General features: G+C 39.5%; 1 protein-coding gene across 5 annotated transcripts in view; it reads right to left on the bottom strand.

Moving 5' to 3' along the window:
* The window catches only part of tasor2 (transcription activation suppressor family member 2), a 60,602-nt gene extending 44,837 nt beyond the window's left edge, over positions 1-15,765 (bottom strand). For 2 of the 5 annotated variants that reach the window (XM_060932356.1, XM_060932360.1), the window contains exons 1-4: positions 15,236-15,765; positions 7,835-7,983; positions 7,634-7,729; positions 7,462-7,534 (exon numbers count right to left, since the gene is read on the bottom strand). In XM_060932356.1, the coding sequence (XP_060788339.1) occupies positions 7,462-7,534; positions 7,634-7,729; positions 7,835-7,983; positions 15,236-15,266 (349 nt within the window). In that variant the 5' untranslated portion in view covers positions 15,267-15,765. Of the gene's footprint in view, positions 1-7,461; positions 7,535-7,597; positions 7,730-7,834; positions 7,984-8,485; positions 9,567-15,235 lie in introns of those variants that run through there. The other 3 variants (XM_060932357.1, XM_060932358.1, XM_060932359.1) reach the window with 3 other exon arrangements.
* Positions 15,766-16,003: the final 238 nt, after the last annotated feature.

Genomic DNA, 16,003 nt, shown 5'->3' with positions numbered 1-16,003 from the left:
TGACTGAATCTGATCAGAAAATCTTGCTCTATACACTTCAGAATACATGAGCCATTCCACCGAATCAGTGCCATTTCCGTCCCTAGAAAATTATATGTATAAATGCACATAAAAATGTACTTTAAAATACATTTCCTTATTACGCAGAATGTCCTGCACATTGATCTGATTTCAAATTTAAAGATATATAATTGTAATGATTAATAAAAACTACCTAAAACACTGAAAAATAGCATGTGTTACCTGTCCCCACACTCTAACTTTATACTTAACTATGAAATACTATGATTAAAATCCTTCAGAAACAGTATTTCTTTTGCACTGTTGTGTGACTCCATATCCTATCTATGGTTTAAATATTTTTTTTCATAAGAAATCCACAATATCTTAGTTAAAATACACATTTTAGTCATGTCCCTGGGTTTTCACTCAGTCCTGTTACCCAAACATATTACCCCATTTGACAAATTTGGAACATTCCATAAATCACATGCTCAACAGGAAGTTATGTCAGTTGTGTCTTCTGAAGGCCATGGGAAGACCAAAAGTTAGTTCTCTCATTTACTTTTCTGTATATTTGATGATTTTTTAAAACTTTGATAAGGTCAATGTCAACATACTGTCCTGTTACTTAAATTATTTCTTAGATGATATTTGTTTATTTTAAAAATACAGATTTTTGGTAAATCACTAGAATGTGCTAAGTGTGGTCATGCTATTAGCGATGACGCCATGTGGCTTAATTCCATGTATTAGCTAATCCTAGGCTAAAAACTCAGTCCTGTTACTTTCAGAGTTTTGGTAACAGGACTGAAAAAAATGCAGTCATCTTTGACTTCCAAACCTTGTAACGTAGCCTGAGGTTGACCAATACACATTTTGAATAGTTAAATATGTGTGTTGTTATAATCAGTGTTGAAAAGATATAACAAATTAAGTTTAATTTGGGAGTGGTACAACAAACAAATGGCACCCATTCGGTGGAACGTCCCACATCCTGCTACTTCTATCAGCAGGTCACATCAGCAATAAACACCAGTAACCCAGTTCCCTTCGCAGCCACACATGCACGTATCCATCATGTTTGACAGATGATGTGGTATGCTTTGGATTACGAGCTCTTCCTTTCCATCTCCACACACTTCTCTTCCCATCATTCTGGTACAAGTTAATCTTGGTTTCATTTGTCTAAAGAATCTTGTTCCAGAATTGTGCAGGCTTTTGAGCAAAGTCTAATCTGGCCTTCCTTTCCTTCAGTGATACCAATAGTTTGCATCTTGAGGTAAGCACTCTGTATTTACATTCATGAAGGCGTCACTAGATTGTAGACTTTGACAATGATAGGCCTACATCCTCGAGAGAGTGTTCTAAACTTGGCTGGAACTTGTGAAGAGGATTTTCTTAACCAAGGAAATAATTCTACAGTCATTCACTTTAGTTGCCTTCCATGGTCTTCCAGGTCCTTTGGTGTTACTGAGCTTGCCTGCACATTCCTTCTTTTAAAGAATGTACCAAACTGTTGAATTGGCCAATCCTAAAGTTTCTGCTATCTCTCCAATAGGTGTTTTTTTTTTCAGCCTAATGATGGTCTGATTCTCTTGCATCAGCACCTCTTTGGACCACATATGGGCATTTTCACAGCCTCCTGGAGCAATCAGTCCCAATGAGGTCAAAAATTAATGTTTGAAATTGGCTGTTTTTTGTAATTAGTTATAATCTCACATCTTTAAGATTACAGAACCTTTTACATTTTGGCTGTAACTTCATTTTCTTAGGAGATTGTCTTCCAAAATATGCATGTCTAAAATGATTAAAAAAAAACTAAAAAAAACCCCTGAAAATTACCATTGTCAATATTAGCTGGATTTCCAAGGAGAAGAAAAAAAAAAAACAAAGCTGGATATTTATTCAACTTTTATTTATTTATGGATATTTATTCTTAACTTTTCAGGTTCAGAGTGAACATACTGAAGACACAAACCTATATTTCGGAGTGGACACTTTTGGACGGACAGATGTTGACATTCTTCTCTACTCCATATTTCAGACGCTAGTTCAGATATGTTTTGCTCTAAAGTGGCAATCATAGATGTACTTTTATTAAAGTGTTGATCTGATTTATAAAGATGTATTTCTTGAAACAGCAAGGGACAGAAAAGTCAGAATGGATATTTTGGACGGACACTTGCTCATGAGTATTTAAATCTGCCCTGTGCAGAAAAAAAACCCCTGAATACAGCCACCAAAGCATGATTTATTTAAAGCAGGGCTTTGAACCGGTTCAAGGAACGAAAACGAAAACCGGGAACTTTTTCTATTTCACATGGAACAGAAACGAAACCAGAAACTTTATTATTTTTTGTGTTCCGGAACAGAAACGCTTATTAAAAATAACGGTAACCGGTTAATACCGGTTTTTATTTCGTTCCTCAAAGTTTCCGTAGCCTACAAATAAAAAAGTCATTCTTCTCCTGCGCAAGTTTCTATGACCCGCTGGGGTTCACTTCCTGTGTGACGTTCGCTGACTGAATGGAGAGAGCGGGAAGGTGGACTACTATCACGTCTCCACGTGATAATAAGTGAGTAAGTGCATTACTGAGTGTCTCTGAGCAAAGAAGAGCCTGAACGTTGCAACCTCCCTATTGGCTGTTTATAAAAATGTATCAATTGTTGCCCTTCCCACGGGAATCATCGCGGGCTCGAGAGACGAGACCTGACGAGTTAGTTCGTTGGTAGCAGAACAAAATGTCTGGACACAAATCGGGTTTTCAGAAAAGGAAAGAAAATAAACGGAGGGTCGAAAATACAAAAAAGGAGGCAGAAAAAGCAAAACAAGTTAAGGTAGGACAAATGGTTACTTTTCTGAGGCAGCCCGCTGTGGCTGCAGGCTTTCAGTTGTCATTGAATGGTTACTTTTCTGAGGCAGCCCGCCATGGCTGCCTGCAGGCTTATTTATTATAGCCCATTTAGTTAAAATAGTTGATATAAAATGTTTATAGTTATAGTTATGTGATGGTTGTCCTGATTTAGACTGGTGTTTTGTTTTGTGTTTTTTTTTTGGGGGGGGGGGGGGGGGGGGGGGTGCGCGACGTTGCACCCGGGTCCAGATTAGGGCAGAACCGGCCCTGGCTACATTTCAGGTGTAGTTTGTTTTATGTATGTATGTAATTGCATAGATGTGTACTTGGTCTTCCAATATGGCGCCTAACAAACTCTCGCGGCGCGGTGACGTCATGCGGTAGCCCTCTATAGGGCCTGACTAGCCTTTGGTAACACACTAAACGAATTATCTTTCATTTTTGGCACTTTTTCTGTTTGTGTAGATGGGAAGACATACTGAGAATCCAAATCGCCAACATTTGAAATAATAATTGTTTTGAATTATTTCTTGTCTTATTTAATGAAGGTTGTAATAGAATTAGCCTACATTTGGCTTAAGCTGGATGAGACAGAGACATGATTTTATAGCCATTTGTTAAACAGCTGACAGGGAACGTAATTAACCGTTTCGGGAACGAAATTTTTTTGTTCTAACTGGTTCGGGAACGTCTATTTAATGGTGGAACCCAAAACCGGAAACGTTAAAATTCCGTTTCTGTTCGGAACGAACCAATAGGAAAAAAATTCTGGTTCAAAGCCCTGATTTAAAGTACATATTCTTATCTAATTTCCCACTAGATATGTTTTATGACAAATATCCTTCTTTGGAAATTATTTCAGTTAGGAAGCTGAAGACTTTTCAAGTGGGGAAACTCAATTTTGTCCAAAATTTAACTGACCTGTATATTTTCAAGACAAACAAATATTTTTTGTTCGTTATTTTTTTATTTAAAAAGGTACTGCATAGTATTATTTACTCATATTTAACATTTTACATAATATACTAGTGCATCTCAAAAAATTAGAATATTGTGAAAAAGTTCAAAATTTTCCATCAGTTATTTAAGAAAGAGAAAATGTTATATATTATAGACTCATTACACATAAACTAAAACGTTTCAAGCATTTTTCTATTTTAATTTTAATCAGTATGGCATACAGTACAAAACCATAAAAAAACCCGTCTCAAAATATTAGAATATTTCATTTCGAGTTTGAGTAAAACAGTATGAACACAGTGTATCTCTCGGTCTAGTTCAGTACACACAACCACAATCATGGGGAAGACTGCTGACTTGACTGTTGTCCAGATGATGATCACTGATGCCCTCCACAAGGGGGGTAAGCCACAAAAGGTCATTACTGAAAAGGGTGGCTGAAAAAGGTGCACAAGCAACAGGGATGGCCGCAGTGTTGAGAGGATTGTCAAGAAAAGTTGATTCAAGAACTTGGGAGAGCTTCACAAGGAGTGGACTGAGGCTGGTGTCAGTGTATCAAGACCCATCACAAACAGACATCTTCAAGAAAGGGGATACAACTTTCGCATTCCTAATATCAAGCTACTCCTGAGCCAGAGACAATGTCAGAAGTGTCTTATCTGGACTAAGGAGTGAAAGAAATGGACTGTTGCTCAGTGGTCCAAAGTCCTCTTTTCAGATGAAAGTACATTTTGCATTTAATTTGGAAATCACGGTTCTAGAGTCTGGAGGAAGAGTGGAGAGGCACAGAATCCAAGGTGTTTGAAGCCCAGTGTGAAGTTTCCACAGTCTGTGATGATTTGGGGTGCCATGTCATCTGCTGGTGTTGGTCCACTGTATTTTATCAAGTCCAAAGTCAACACAGCCATCTACCAGGAGATTTTAGAGCACTTCATGCTTCCATCTGCTGACGAGTTTTTTGGGGATGCTGATTTCCTTTTCCAGCAGGACTTAGCACCTACCCACAGTGCCAAAACTACTACCAAATGGTTTGCTGACCATGATATTACTGTGTTTGATTGGCCAGCCAACTTGCCTGACCTGAACCCCATAGAGAATCTATGGGGTATTGTCAAGAGGAAGATGAGAAACACCCGACCCAAAAATACAGATATGCTGAAGGCCACCATCAAAGCAACCTGGGCTTCAAGAACACCTCAGCAGTGCCACAGACTGATCACCTCCATGCCACACCGCACTGATACAGTAATTCATGGTAAAGGAGCCCCAACCAAGTATTGAGTGTATAAATGAATATACTTTTCAAAAGTTGGACATTTCTGTATTGTAAATCCTTTTTTTGATTGATCTTAGGGAATATTCTAATAATTTGAGATACTGGATTTCTGATTTTCATGAGCTATAAGCCATAATCATCAAAATTAAAACAAAAAAGGCTTTAAATATTTCACTTTACATGTAATGAATATAGAATATATGAAAGTTTACCTTTTTGAATTAAATTATGAAAAAAAAAGGGAACTTTTTCATGGTATTCTAATTTTTTGAGATGCACTAGTATGTATAAATATTGGAACATTAACCCTCATTTCTATGCATCCCCAGTACTCCAGGAGAGTGTGAAGAAGCCCATATAAAAAAAGAGTGCCCATAAACAGCTGCCAAATGCAAAGTGAAAACTTGGAATCAACTCCAGACATTCTGTCTCCTTCACTTGTCATGAAGTAACATGCAAATAGGCCACACCTGGCCATGAAACGGCTTATCAGTCAACTGTCCGATTACTTTTGAGCCTGTAAAGAAAAAAAAAATGGAGGAACTATGAAAAAAAATAGCTGTAATTCCCAAATGGTTAATGCAATATTTGTTAAATCCTAAATGAAAGCTGAAAATCTACAAAAGCAGTCAAGATGTGATTTATTTCAAATCCATTGTGGTGGTATACAGAGGTAAAAATCACAAAAATCATGGCACTGTCCAAATACTTATGGACCTGGCTGGATACTTTTGACTAAAAGCCTAGTCGTTTTGTCTGCTCAAGCTCCAGCACGTTGTGTCCACATGAAACTGGAAACAACATTCAGGAAAAACCAGTTTCAAGGATATTAGCGCCCATGGGTGAGCCAAAACCCGAGTTCAGCAAGAAAAACTGAGACACAGGCTACACAGCACACATCAATCCTCCTTTAAGAAAAATGTGTACAATCTACATGGCAAACATTAACATTTCCTATTGCTACAATGCATTCCACTGACATAGCGCGGCATTTTTACATGCGTTCTGATTTAGCGTGTTCTATACCCAACAGGGAAGATACCTGATGATTTATAAAAAGGAAAGGGAACTCCAGTTGCTTTCTTGAGGAAATAACTGATCTGGACCAATTATACCAACACTAGATTATACTAACACTATGTTGTAGTGTACTGAAGGGAAGAAAAAATGTGTAGATGACCTCATCCATGTTCAAAAGGGGGAAAAAAAAAAAGGAGTGGCAGGGAGTACAGTGAGAAAGTGTACAAGAAAGAGAGAGCGTGAGCGCTAATGAGAAAGCACAGCATATTTACTGGTGAACTTTGACCAATAAGTTTAATCAGTCATTCAGGACCAGCCCCAATCCTTTCTTAGAAAGGCTTTCAGGGAAAATTATGATGTATTTTAACAGACAAGCCTGAGCAGTGTTTCCCATCCTCACCCAATCCAACCAAAGGGAAAACGAGTAGCCTTTGGCATACACAAACACAGCAAGTTGATTCAGCTCATTCAAGTCATGCACAGCTGATTCAACTCATGCAAAAGGGAAAAAAAGAAAAAAAAAAAGAGAGGAAAAAAAGAGGAACTAGGCATATTTCTACTGCCAACGTCTTATTGATTATTGGAAACGTGTCTGAAACAAGTATGAACAAGTCATTTTTAATATCCATGAAGTATCTCTACATATTTTGTACTTTTCATTTTCACATCTGACTTATGTAAGATGGACTGCCCTTTGAGCTGATCCCACTAACACTTTCTGTTTCTATTTCTCATTTTCTTGTGCATATAAACATATACTTTCATACTTTCACTTTCAAAACTGGATGACTGTCTGATCACTACACACTGCATGGTAAGAACACATTTCCAGCTTTATTTTTGTGTATTAATTCCATGAATATACTTCATTTTAAAAGGTCCAATGCCTCAATGATTTATAGGCTACGAGCTGGTGGATTTTCAGGTTGTCAGTAAAGTTTATGTAATGGAGCTCCTGTGTTTCATATGCTGTATTTTTAGTGGTCGGAATTGTTTGTATACTTATGTAGTTCCAATATATATGACACAGTCTATAAAATATAACCTACTGAATTTGTTTAAATGTACCATAAAGCAGTCCTGGTACAGTAGAAACTGAAACCAATTTTTCTCAAACTCCTGATTTCAATTTCTATGCTGTTGTTGTGAAAAGGCTCTCAATGTACTGGAGAACAATTATTCACGTTAAACAGCAGTGTGTTTGTTGAGCCTCTGAGTATCTTTGTTTGGTATTTTAAAAAAAAAAAAGTTACTACAGCACCTTCAATGTTGTTTAAGCATGGTTCTTGGCTTTGGGCTACTTTTGGATAAAGCTGATAAATCTACCATAGCAGTAATGATAGTTACCCTTTGAATCATCTCCAAGAGTGGTGCACATCCCTTGCCCAACAATTAGGCCTGTGTCCGCAAGTTTATTTGCCTTTAAATAAAGTGGAACAGGTGGTCAGGAAATTCGATCACTTAATAACTGGGTTTTACATACAGATCCATGATGATGCTTGGTGTTGCATGCATGTACCCTGGACTTGTCATCAAGCAACAAGAAGCCGAATGACTCCTCAAGTTCCTCTTCAGAGTACCCATTTTGAAGTTTTTCAGCACGAAAAACTGCATACTGTCAGACCAAAAAAAATAAATAAATATCAGTCTGGATAAGTTCTGGAAAACCGTGTAACTAAAAATCACAGATAACAACAACAACAACAAAAAGTCTACTTACTCTTTTTTGTAGCGCTACATTATGGATCAACTGTGCTGAATTGTAGGTAAAAGACTCTTTGGACTTCTCATACAAATAGTTGTTACGAAGAGGAGCTAAAATACTGCTTTCAAAGGTTACTGAGCCAGGAAGCACTGGCTCAAGAAGACCTGCAAATGCAGAGGAAACTTAAATGATGCTTCAGGTTATAATACCAACTCGATTTTACTGTCAATTTATAGTTTATTTTATTTCAACGTTAATGCACTAAAATACAGCTGGGCAATTAACTATTTTGAACTACAAAGCCCCAAAACAAACAAAAAACAATAAGGTTGTAAATAGCTATGTTTCAGTAATGTAAATTATTATAGTTTATATGTTTTAATTCAGAGGTTATAGGACATTTTGCGTGATGTTTTATATTGAATATCCACAAAACTATAACTCCAAATCAGAAAAAAAAAAGTTGGGACAGTATGTTGAAATTGAAATTAAAACTAAAAACAATAATTTGTAGATAATCTTTGACTTGTATTGCACTCAAAACAACACAGGAGCACATTATTTGATGTTTTACCTCATGAATTATATTGTTTTTTCAAAAGAAACACATTTCAATTTTCATTCTCGCAACACATTCAAAAAAAGTTGGGGAAGGAAAACATTTACCACTTTGTAATGTTGCCATTCCTTCTCACAACACTTAAAAGATGTTTAGGGACTGAAGACACCAAGCGAGGAAGCGTCTCAGGTGTTACTCTGTCCCGTTCTTTCTGCGAACAGGTCTTAAGGTGTGCAACAGTACAGGGTTGTTGTTGTATTTTTCCTTTCAAAGTTCACCACACGTTCTCTATTGGGGACAGAAGGGACAGGCACCCTCTTCCTCCACAGCTATGCCTTTGTAATGTGTGCAGAATGTGGTTTTTTACTGTCTTGTTGAAATATCTCTGGAAAAGTTGTCATCTTGAAGGCAGCATATGTTGCGCCAAAAATCACAATGTACTTTTCTGCATTAATGTTGCCGTCACAGAAGTGACGACCCTATACCATGGTTGCTGGTAACAGTCTGGATGGTCCTTTTCGTCTTTGGCCTGGAGCACACAGCATCCATTTCTTACAAAAATGACCTGGAATTCGTCTGACCACAGTACACCTTTCCACTGTGCGATGGTCCATCCCAGATGCCTCCGAGCCCAGAGAGGTCGACAACACATCTAACATAACGCTTCCTTTTTGCACAGTAAAGTTTGAATTGGCATTTGTAACTCTGTATTGGAGGTGCTTGCCAAAGGTTTACCAAAGTAATCCTGAGCCCATGTGGTTATTTCAGCTGTAGATGAATGACTGTTTTTGATGCAGTGCCGTCTGAGGGACTGGACAGCACGGGCATTCAGCTTAGGCTTGGGCCCTTGCCCTTTTCCGCACTGAAATTCCTCCAGATTCCTTGAATTGTTTCAAGATATCATGCACTGTAGAAGGCGAAATATCCATATTCGTTCCTATCTTTCTGTGACGAACATTTTTTTTTTAATTATTTAAAGAATTTTCTCATGCGCCGGTTGACAAACTGGAGATCCTCTGCACATACTTGCTCCTCAAAGACTAGGCCTTCCTTGGACACTGATTTTGTACCAAATCATGATTACAATCACCTGCTGACATCACGTTCAAATCACATCATTAATTGTTTTACCTCATTACTAGCCCTAAGCTGCCCCAGTCGCTACTTTTTTTGCAACATGTTGCAGGCCTGAAACAGAGTAATGGACGTATATTAAAAAAGGAAATGAAGTTGACCAGACAAAACATGAAATATCTTGGGCTCATATTGTTTGCAATGAAACAAGTCAAAATAAATTTAGAAATCACTGCTTTCCATCCCAACTTTTTCTGATTTGATACAACTATTTACTTCTGACCTACCATTAGTAGGTGAAGAGTGCTCTTAATATCTTTGTGTACTAAAGTTTTCACAATATTTATATATTTAACATACAATGGTGCTTGAAAGTTTGTGAACCCTTTGGAATTTTCTATATTTTTTGCATAAATATGACCTAAAACATAATCAGATTTTCACACAAGTCCTAAAAGTAGATAAAGAGAACCCAGTTAAACAAATGCGACAAAAATATTATACTTGGTCATTTATTTATTGAGGAAAATGATCCAATATTACATATCTGTGAGTGGCAAAAGTATGTGAACCTCTAGGATTAGCAGTTAATTTGAAGGTGAAATTAGCGTCAGGTGTTTTCAAATCAATGGGATGACAATCAGGTGTGAGTGGGCACCCTGTTTTATTAAAGAACAGGGATCTATCAAAGTCTGATCTTCACAACACATGTTTGTGGAAGTGTATCATGGCACGAACAAAGGAGATTTCTGAGGACCTCAGAAAAAGCGTTGTTGATGCTCATTGGCTGGAAAAGGTTACAAAACCATTTCTCAAGAGTTTGGACTCCACCAATCCACAGTCAGACAGATTGTGTACAAATGGAAGAAATTCAAGGCCATTGTTACCCTCCCCAAGAGTGGTCGACCAACAAAGATCACTCCAAGAGCAAGGTGTGCAATAGTTGGCGAGGTCACAAAGGACCCCAGGGTAACTTCTAAGCAACTGAAGGCCTCTCTCATATTGGCTAAAGTTAATGGTCATGAGTCCACCATCAGGAGAACACTGAACAACAATGGTGTGCATGGCAGGGTTGCAAGGAGAAAGCCACTGCTCTCCAAAAAGAACAATGCTGCTCATCTGCAGTTTGCTAAAGATCACATGGACAAGCCAGAAGGCTATTGGAAAAATGTTTTGTGGACGGATGAGACCAAAATAGAACTTTTTGGTTTAAATGAGAAGCATTATGTTTGCAGGACTGATCAACAGTTACCAGAAACGTTTAGTTGCAGTTATTGCTGCACAAGGGGGTCACACCAGATACTGAAAGCAAAGTTTCACATACTTTTGCCACTGACAGATATGTAATATGGGATCATTTACCTCAATAAATAAATGACCAAGTATAATATTTTTGTCTCATTTGTTTAACTGGGTTCTCTTTATCTACTTTTAGGACTTGTGTGAAAATCTGATGTTGTTTTCGGTCATATTTATGCAGAAATATAGAAAATTCTAAAGGGTTCACAAACTTTCAAGCACCACTGTAGGCTGTATTGACATTTTAACGCCTGTAACCTGAACATCCTACGCATTAAACTGTTTAATCGTACTTTTGCCTCCTATACTACTACTGGTAAGTAGTAGTACGTAGTACATTTTGACAAATTTTGTCATGGCTGATAAATTTCCAGCGTCAGGCTTGAATGTGAACGTCAGGATGGACAAACGGGCCTTGTACTGTCGTGTAACAATCAAAGACAAAGTGTCGTCCTGTCCAATGACACACAAGGACATGAACAATCATTGGTCAGGGTCAAACTTCTTGTGCTGCAGGTTTCCCATCCAGAAACAAGAAGAATTTGTAGTACAAACTGACACGGTAACCATTGTGAAAGGACAAAAATAGTGTATACGGAGTTTGATCCTGGTATTAGGAGCAACTATTGAACAGAAATGTATTTAATGTCAGTATACCTCATGGACTGACAAATTTCTGCGATGTGGAAATTTTTATCCTGGTTAAAACGTTTGCTTATAAATTTGTGGATTCAGTTCTATGGTATCAAATACCATTCTCATGCTGGCAGAACAAAACGTTCTGCACCAATACTAGGTAATATATGAGAAGTACAGTGGCATGCAAAAGTTTGGGCACCCTTACTGAAAACGTCTGTTACCGTGAATAGTTAAGTGAGCAGAAGACGAACTGATCACCAAAAAGCATAAAGGTAAAGACAACACATTTTTCAGCTGTTTCTGCAAGATGTGTGTATTATTTTTTTGTACAATTGGAGAGTGAAAAAAGAAAAGGAACACCATGCGAAAGTTTGGGCATCCCGATACATTTGAGTTCTCAGCTAACTTTTACCAAGGTTCCAGACCTTAATTAGCTTATTGAGCTGTGGCTTGTTCAAATTCTTCGTTAGGAAAGGTTAGATGATGCAGATTTCAAAGCTGTATAAATTCTCTGACTCCTCAAACTTGTCCCTAAAATCAACAGCCATGGGCTCCTCTACGCAACTCCCTCGCATTCTGAATAATACAATAATTGGTGGTCACAAAGCAGGAGAAGGCTACAAGAACGTAGCAAAGTGTTTTCAGGTAGCTGTTTCCTCAGATTGTAATGTTATTAAGAAATGGCAGTTAACAGAAACAGTGGAGATCAAGGTGAGGTCTGGAAGATGAAGAAAACTTTCTGAAAGAACTGCTCGTTGGATTGCTAGAAAGGCAAATAAAAACCCCTGTTTGGCTGCAAAAGACCTTCAGAAAGATTTAGCAGACCCTGGAGTGGTGGTGCGCTGTTCTACTATGCAGCGACACCTGAACAAATATGACCTTCATGGGAGAGTCATCAGAAGAAAACCTTTCCTGCGTCCTAGCCACAAAATTCAGCGTCTGAAGTTTGCAAATGAACATCTAAATAAACCTGATGCATTTTGGAAACAAGTCCTGTGGACTGATGAAATCAAAACAGAACTTTTTGGCCACATTGTGCAAAGGTATGTTTGGAGAAAAAAGGGTGCCAAATTCCAGGAAAAGAACACGTCTCCAACTCTGTAGCATGGGTGTGGATCGATCATGCTTTGGGGTTGTGTTGCAGCCAGCGGCACAGGGCACATTTCATTGGTTGAGGGCAGCATGGATTCGAATAAATACCAGCAAATTCTGGAAGCAAACATCACACCGTGTGTAAAAAAAGTTGAAGTTAAAAAGAGGATGGGTCCTACAATAAGATGATGATCCAAAACACACCTCAAAATCTACAATGGAATACCTCAAGAGGTGCAAGCTGAAGGTTTTGCCCGGACCCTCACAGTCCCCTGACCTAAACATATCTGCCAAAGGTGTTGTTACTGGGTACTAACCATGCAGGGTGCCTAAACTTTTTTTTTGCTTCGGGCCGTTTTCCTTTTTTGTCATTTAGAAAATATATTGGACAGGATAAGGAACGAGCACATCGGAGGGACAGCACATGCGGAGAACTTAGGAATTAAGCTAAGAGAGATGAGACTGGGGGGTGGCACGGTGGTGTAGTGGTTAGTGCCGACGCCTCACAGCAAGAATGTCCGGATTGGAGCCCCGTGGCCGACGAGGGCCTTTCTGTGCGGAGTTTGCATGTTCTCCCCGTGTCCGCGTGGGTTTCCTCCGGGTGCTCCGGTTTCCCCCCCACAGTCCAAAGACATGCAGGTTAGGTTAACTGGTGACTCTAAATTGACCATCGGTGAGAATGGTTGTCTGTGTCTATGCCCATGTTTACATTAGACCGTATCAGCGGATCATCAGATTAACGTTTTTAAAACGATTAGTGTGCACACAGCAACACCAATACACGATTCGCGTGCACCCAACAATACCAATACGCGGATACGCTCGGCTCCGCAGGCATCCTGCGCTCCAAATCACTCCGCCCTGAACAGCGAGTGCCCTCTGGAGGGTGCGCACTCCGGCCCTGCGCAGCTCACAGAGCGCGCGAGTGAAGCACACTAGCAGTGTTTTCGGGACTGAGCCGCTGTGTGTGTGATCCCAGCGCATATCACTTACCACTTGCAAGTGGAAGGATGGCAAGCCTAAAGACAATCATAACTACACAATGGGCAGTATTTGCATGAGTATTTGCAGTATTTTCATACTTTTATACTCTTTAATGAAAGGTGATACAAGGCGGAAGTCCGCGCCGTTTTTCAGCGGTTGCGTCACATGACCAACGCCAGCGAATCAGGAAGGTGGATGTCACAGTGACGTTGTCCAATGAGGACGCCAGCTAGAGCTCAGCACAGCGTATTCGCGTATCTCAATGTTTACACAGCACCGGACCAGATACGATCTAGATTGAATACGTGGACGCTGGCGGATTCCCGTTTCCAGGTGGTTTAATGTAAACGGACAGTGCATCCGCGAAGAAAACGAGACAGATACGGTCTAATGTAAACATAACCTATGTGTCAGCCCTGTGATGACCTGGCGACTTGTCCAGGGTGTATTTCGCCTTTCGCCCGTAGTCGGCTGGGATAGGCTCCAGCTTGCCTGCAACCCTGTAGAACAGGATAAAGCGGCTAGAGATAATGAGATGAGATGATATGGGCACATCCTGAGAAGAGATGCAGAACATGTTGGAAGGAGAATGTTGAGGATGGAGCTGCCTGGCAAACGAAAACGAAGAAGGCCAAAGAGGAGATATACAGTATGGATGTGGTGAGAGAGGACATGAAAGTGGCAGGTGTGGTAGAGAAGGATGCAGAAGACAGGGAGCAATGCAGACGAAAGACCAAAAGAAAAATATCTTCTCATTATCTGTAGCCGCTTTATCCTGTTCTATAGGGTCGCAGGCAAGCTGGAGCCTATCCCAGCTGACTACGGGTGAAAGGCGGGGTACACCCTGGACAAGTCGCCAGGTCATCGCAGGGCTGACACATAGACACAGACAACCATTCACACCTACGGTCAATTTAGAGTCACCAGTTAACCTAACCTGCATGTCTTTGGACTGTGGGAGAAACCGGAGCACCTGGAGGAAACCCACGCGGAGAACATGCAAACTCCACACAGAAAGGCCCTCGCCGGCCACGGGGCTCGAACCCGGACCTTCTTGTTGTGAGGCGACACCACTACACCACCGTGCCACCCAAAGAAAAATATGAAAATAAAAAATAGTTTTTGCTTAAAATATGAACGGAATGAGTCATCTTTAACTTCATGCCTTTTGGAGAGCATTTCATCTTCAACTTGCTTAACTGTTCACAGTAACAGCAATTTTGACCACAAACTTTTGCACACCACTATATGGGGTTTCATTTTGTTTTAAAAAACACAAATGCAGCAGTTTTGCGGAAAAAGAAAAAAAAGAAGACTAGAAATCCTCAGAGTTTTATTAGCAGTCAGTGCATGGCTTCACATAAAGACAGAGGCACCATGTGTGTCTGAAAAGCATAGTCCTTCTTATCAAAGCCAAGCCACGTATTTAGAACCGTTAATGCAGTTATTAATACTTAAAAGGCATAAATTGACTTCAGAATCATTTCATCTCGCTCCTAAACCCTGAATTATAATCACTTTTCGGTTAGAAATCCATCCTGAGTGTTAAAACAGCTGTAATAGCCTATATAAAAACACGCAGACGCAAGTTTAGCCAGTTAGCTTGCTAAACATAGTCGGGTTACATCGATTTTTTTTTTAAAAACAATTACTTGCTTTGTAGCCACAACACACCAACACGAATAGCTAAAGAGTGTATATATTATCTATATTAACCTTAACGACCAAGTACTTTTGTCTTATGAGGAGAAAAAGAGGAAGACGTTCACCTTCTTTCGATATAGTAGTGTCATTCTCCATGAAGGCGAGGCATTGGCTGGCGTTTCTGCGTTCCTCCTGATACAAGATCACTTAGATTTTAGTCTCATTGCTTCACTACTTTTCATGGAAATATACACTTATTTGGCTTCCAAGAACAAACCAAAAAGATTTCAGTTATCCCACTCAAAGCTACCTGCAGTAGCTAGGTTTCTTTCTTTTTTTTTTTTTTCTAGCTCGGCTGAAAACTGGTTTCGTCTCAGCTTTCAAGGATACTGTTGTATAACCAGGAAGTGAAGCTAGCACAGCTAGCTTACTGCTAAACCCTCTCAGCTTAGGGCGTAACTAGAAAATTAGCTGCTTCCAAGCAAACTGTCACTATTTGGCTTAAGTGCGCTTTACACTGTATTAATCAGTGGAATTCATATACACGCTTGATATGCTCGAAATGGGGTCGGTTGCTGTCATGCTAAGCGCTTCTGGTTGAACAGGCACTCATCTCAGACCAGTCGAGAATCGAAAAAGAAACAGAAAGTTAAACAGCCTCCATTTTGTGTCGCATTCAAACTTGCTGTTTCGGTTTGCTGTCGCTAGTGGTCGCCCTAGAGCACACAACCGACTCAAAGAGTGAGTGTACAGTGCTCAGAGTAAATGAGTACACCCCCTTTATGATTCCAAAAAAAAAGTTGGGACAATTGATATTGTATTCACAATAGAACATAGACAACATATCAAATGTCGAAAGTGAGACATTTTGAAATTTCATGACAGCAACACAT

The sequence above is a fragment of the Neoarius graeffei genome, chromosome 10, assembly GCF_027579695.1.
Source record: "Neoarius graeffei isolate fNeoGra1 chromosome 10, fNeoGra1.pri, whole genome shotgun sequence".
NCBI lineage: Eukaryota > Metazoa > Chordata > Actinopteri > Siluriformes > Ariidae > Neoarius > Neoarius graeffei.
The sequence above is the reverse complement of the archived record's forward strand: the minus strand, read 5'-3'. Positions and strand labels throughout refer to the sequence as shown.